We start from the raw sequence: 2500 nt of genomic DNA on the forward strand, positions 1-2500 counted from the left end.
AGGTCTGAGTCATGTTCTGATCAGATCTTATCAGAACATCACATCTGAAGAACACTCTCAATATCAGTTGGCACGCAGGAATAGGTCAAAAATGAATTGAACAAATCAAAGAAATATGAATGATATTGATGTTGAATAGTGGTTCGGTAACGGGTAAAATAAGTAATGAAATAATATACCAATAGCCAACCGAAACAACGACACAAGTTGGTCTGTTTCTGCACCGGGATGCATTTGTGTCCCTTAAAGCAGAGAACATGATGTCATGATGTCATTATCACGTGTCAACCTGGACTCAACAGTCGTACGGGACAATATTCACAGTTTAGCACTACCAATAGCACCACAGATGTAGACCTGATTCCTTATCACTGTGGTCACTCCCCACAGAGGTCAGTGGTCAGAAGTCAGAGGGGAACAGGGACACATGTGTCTAACCCTTCTTCCCTGAACAGGGTGAAACGGGGCCCGCTGGGGCCCCCGGACAACAAGGGGACGTTGGCGTCGGATTTCCCGGAGCGAAGGTGATCTCCTTAGATCTTGTGGATCTTGTAATGTCTTGTATTTAGAATGTAGTAACCATTACAACAGTTCCAGTGACAACACTGTGATGTGCACCGGGGCGGCGGGCTGACCGTTGGACTGGACTATAGCGCCCCCTATGGGACTCTGAGTTATAGCGCCCCCTATGGGACTCTGAGTTATAGCGCCCCCTATGGGAATCTGAGCTATAGCACCCCCTATGGGACTCTGAGTTATAGCGCCCCCTATGGGACTCTGAGTTATAGCGCCCCCTATGGGAATCTGAGTTATAGCGCCCCCTATGGGACTCTGAGTTATAGCACCCCCTATGGGACTCTGAGTTATAGCGCCCCCTATGGGACTCTGAGTTATAGCGCCCCCTATGGGACTCTGAGTTATAGCGCCCCCTATGGGAATCTGAGTTATAGCGCCCCCTATGGGAATCTGGTTTATAGCGCCCCCTATGGGAATCTGAGTTATAGCGCCCCCTATGGGAATCTGGTTTATAGCGCCCCTATGGGAATCTGGTTTATAGCGCCCCCTATGGGAATCTGGTTTATAGTGCCCCCTATGGGAAAGGTGTAATGACCCTCATGGAAACTGCTCTCTGGCTCCTCTGAGGACGTGTTCCAGTGATCACATGTTGAGTGTCTCTGCGGACTGATGGGGTCCAGACCCCGGCCTAACCTCCGCTCCCCCTGCAGGGAGACAAGGGGAACCAGGGGCGAGCGGGCCCCAGCGGGCCCTTGGGTCAGGGGGAACCCGGCCCCCCGGTGAGTCTGCTCTCCCTCGTCTGGTCTATACACACACTCACACTGTCACAAACTTGCACGCGCACACACACGCATACACACAGGCATGCACGCAAACGCGCACACATAAACACACGCACACACGCACACAAACAATGATCATATTTCATCAACAACATCATTATTATTATAATTTTGAATTTCAACGGCGTTGTAGATTGCTTATTGTCCCTTTACACTTAGTCGTTCTCACAACAAAGAAACAAAGCTTGAATGGGTTTATAAATGTGTGTATGAGTGTGTGAATGAATGTGTGTATGAATGTGTGAATGGCTTTGATTTTTTATGGATGGGTGAATGTGAGTCATTAGCATCCCTTCACAGCAGAAGCATGCAGAACAAATAAAAAACCGTCTCCAAGGACATCTAACACATGATAATGAATCCTGCTCTGTGTCCCCAGGGACCGCCCGGACCGCAGGGCCTCCACGGGGCCCATGGCCCCCCGGGGGAGGGGCTCCCAGGGTCGAAGGTACATCCCCTTATGTTACATGTTGTTAAATTGTTCAAAAGAGTAGCTGTGTGCACAACCCACCAGGGGACCATTCTGGTTATCCTGACGCACCGGAACCCGGGACACAACCATCTCATGCAGTGAGGCCCTCTCCTCATGCAGTGAGGGCCTCTCCTCATGCAGTGAGGGCCCCCTCCTCATGCAGTGAGGGCCTCTCCTCATGCAGTGAGGGCCCCCTCCTCATGCAGTGAGGGCCTCTCCTCATGCAGTGAGGGCCCTCTACTCATGCAGTGAGGGCCTCTCCTCATGCAGTGAGGGCCTCTCCTCATGCAGTGAGGGCCTCCTACTCATGCAGTGAGGGCCCCCTCCTCATGCAGTGAGGGCCTCTCCTCATGCAGTGAGGGCCTCTCCTCATGCAGTGAGGGCCCCCTACTCATGCAGTGAGGGCAGTGAGGGCCCCCTCCTCAGGCAGTGAGGGCCTCTCCTCAGGCAGTGAGGGCCTCTCCTCATGCAGTGAGGCCCTCTCCTCATGCAGTGAGGGCCCTGGGATCTTCAGTGACCCCAGGGGGTCAGCACCGTGGTCTACGTCCCGTCCCTAAGACGGGGGGTACCATGTAGATATTATGTGGACCAAACCAAAGAGCTGTGTCGGTATAAAGCATGTGCACAGGGGAGGGGCTACAGTGCCCTCCTGCCCCCATTGGCTGAGGGG

General features: G+C 52.8%; 1 protein-coding gene across 1 annotated transcript in view; it reads left to right on the top strand.

Annotated features, from left to right (window-relative positions):
• The window catches only part of col28a1a (collagen, type XXVIII, alpha 1a), a 21094-nt gene that overhangs the window by 6712 nt on the left and 11882 nt on the right, over window positions 1–2500 (top strand). Inside the window, exons 8-10 of the mRNA XM_056583506.1 lie at window positions 456–524; window positions 1227–1295; window positions 1738–1806. Coding sequence (XP_056439481.1) covers window positions 456–524; window positions 1227–1295; window positions 1738–1806 — 207 coding nt within the window. The remainder of the gene's footprint in view (window positions 1–455; window positions 525–1226; window positions 1296–1737; window positions 1807–2500) is intronic.

This window comes from Gadus chalcogrammus, chromosome 22 (genome assembly GCF_026213295.1).
Source record: "Gadus chalcogrammus isolate NIFS_2021 chromosome 22, NIFS_Gcha_1.0, whole genome shotgun sequence".
NCBI classification, from domain to species: domain Eukaryota; kingdom Metazoa; phylum Chordata; class Actinopteri; order Gadiformes; family Gadidae; genus Gadus; species Gadus chalcogrammus.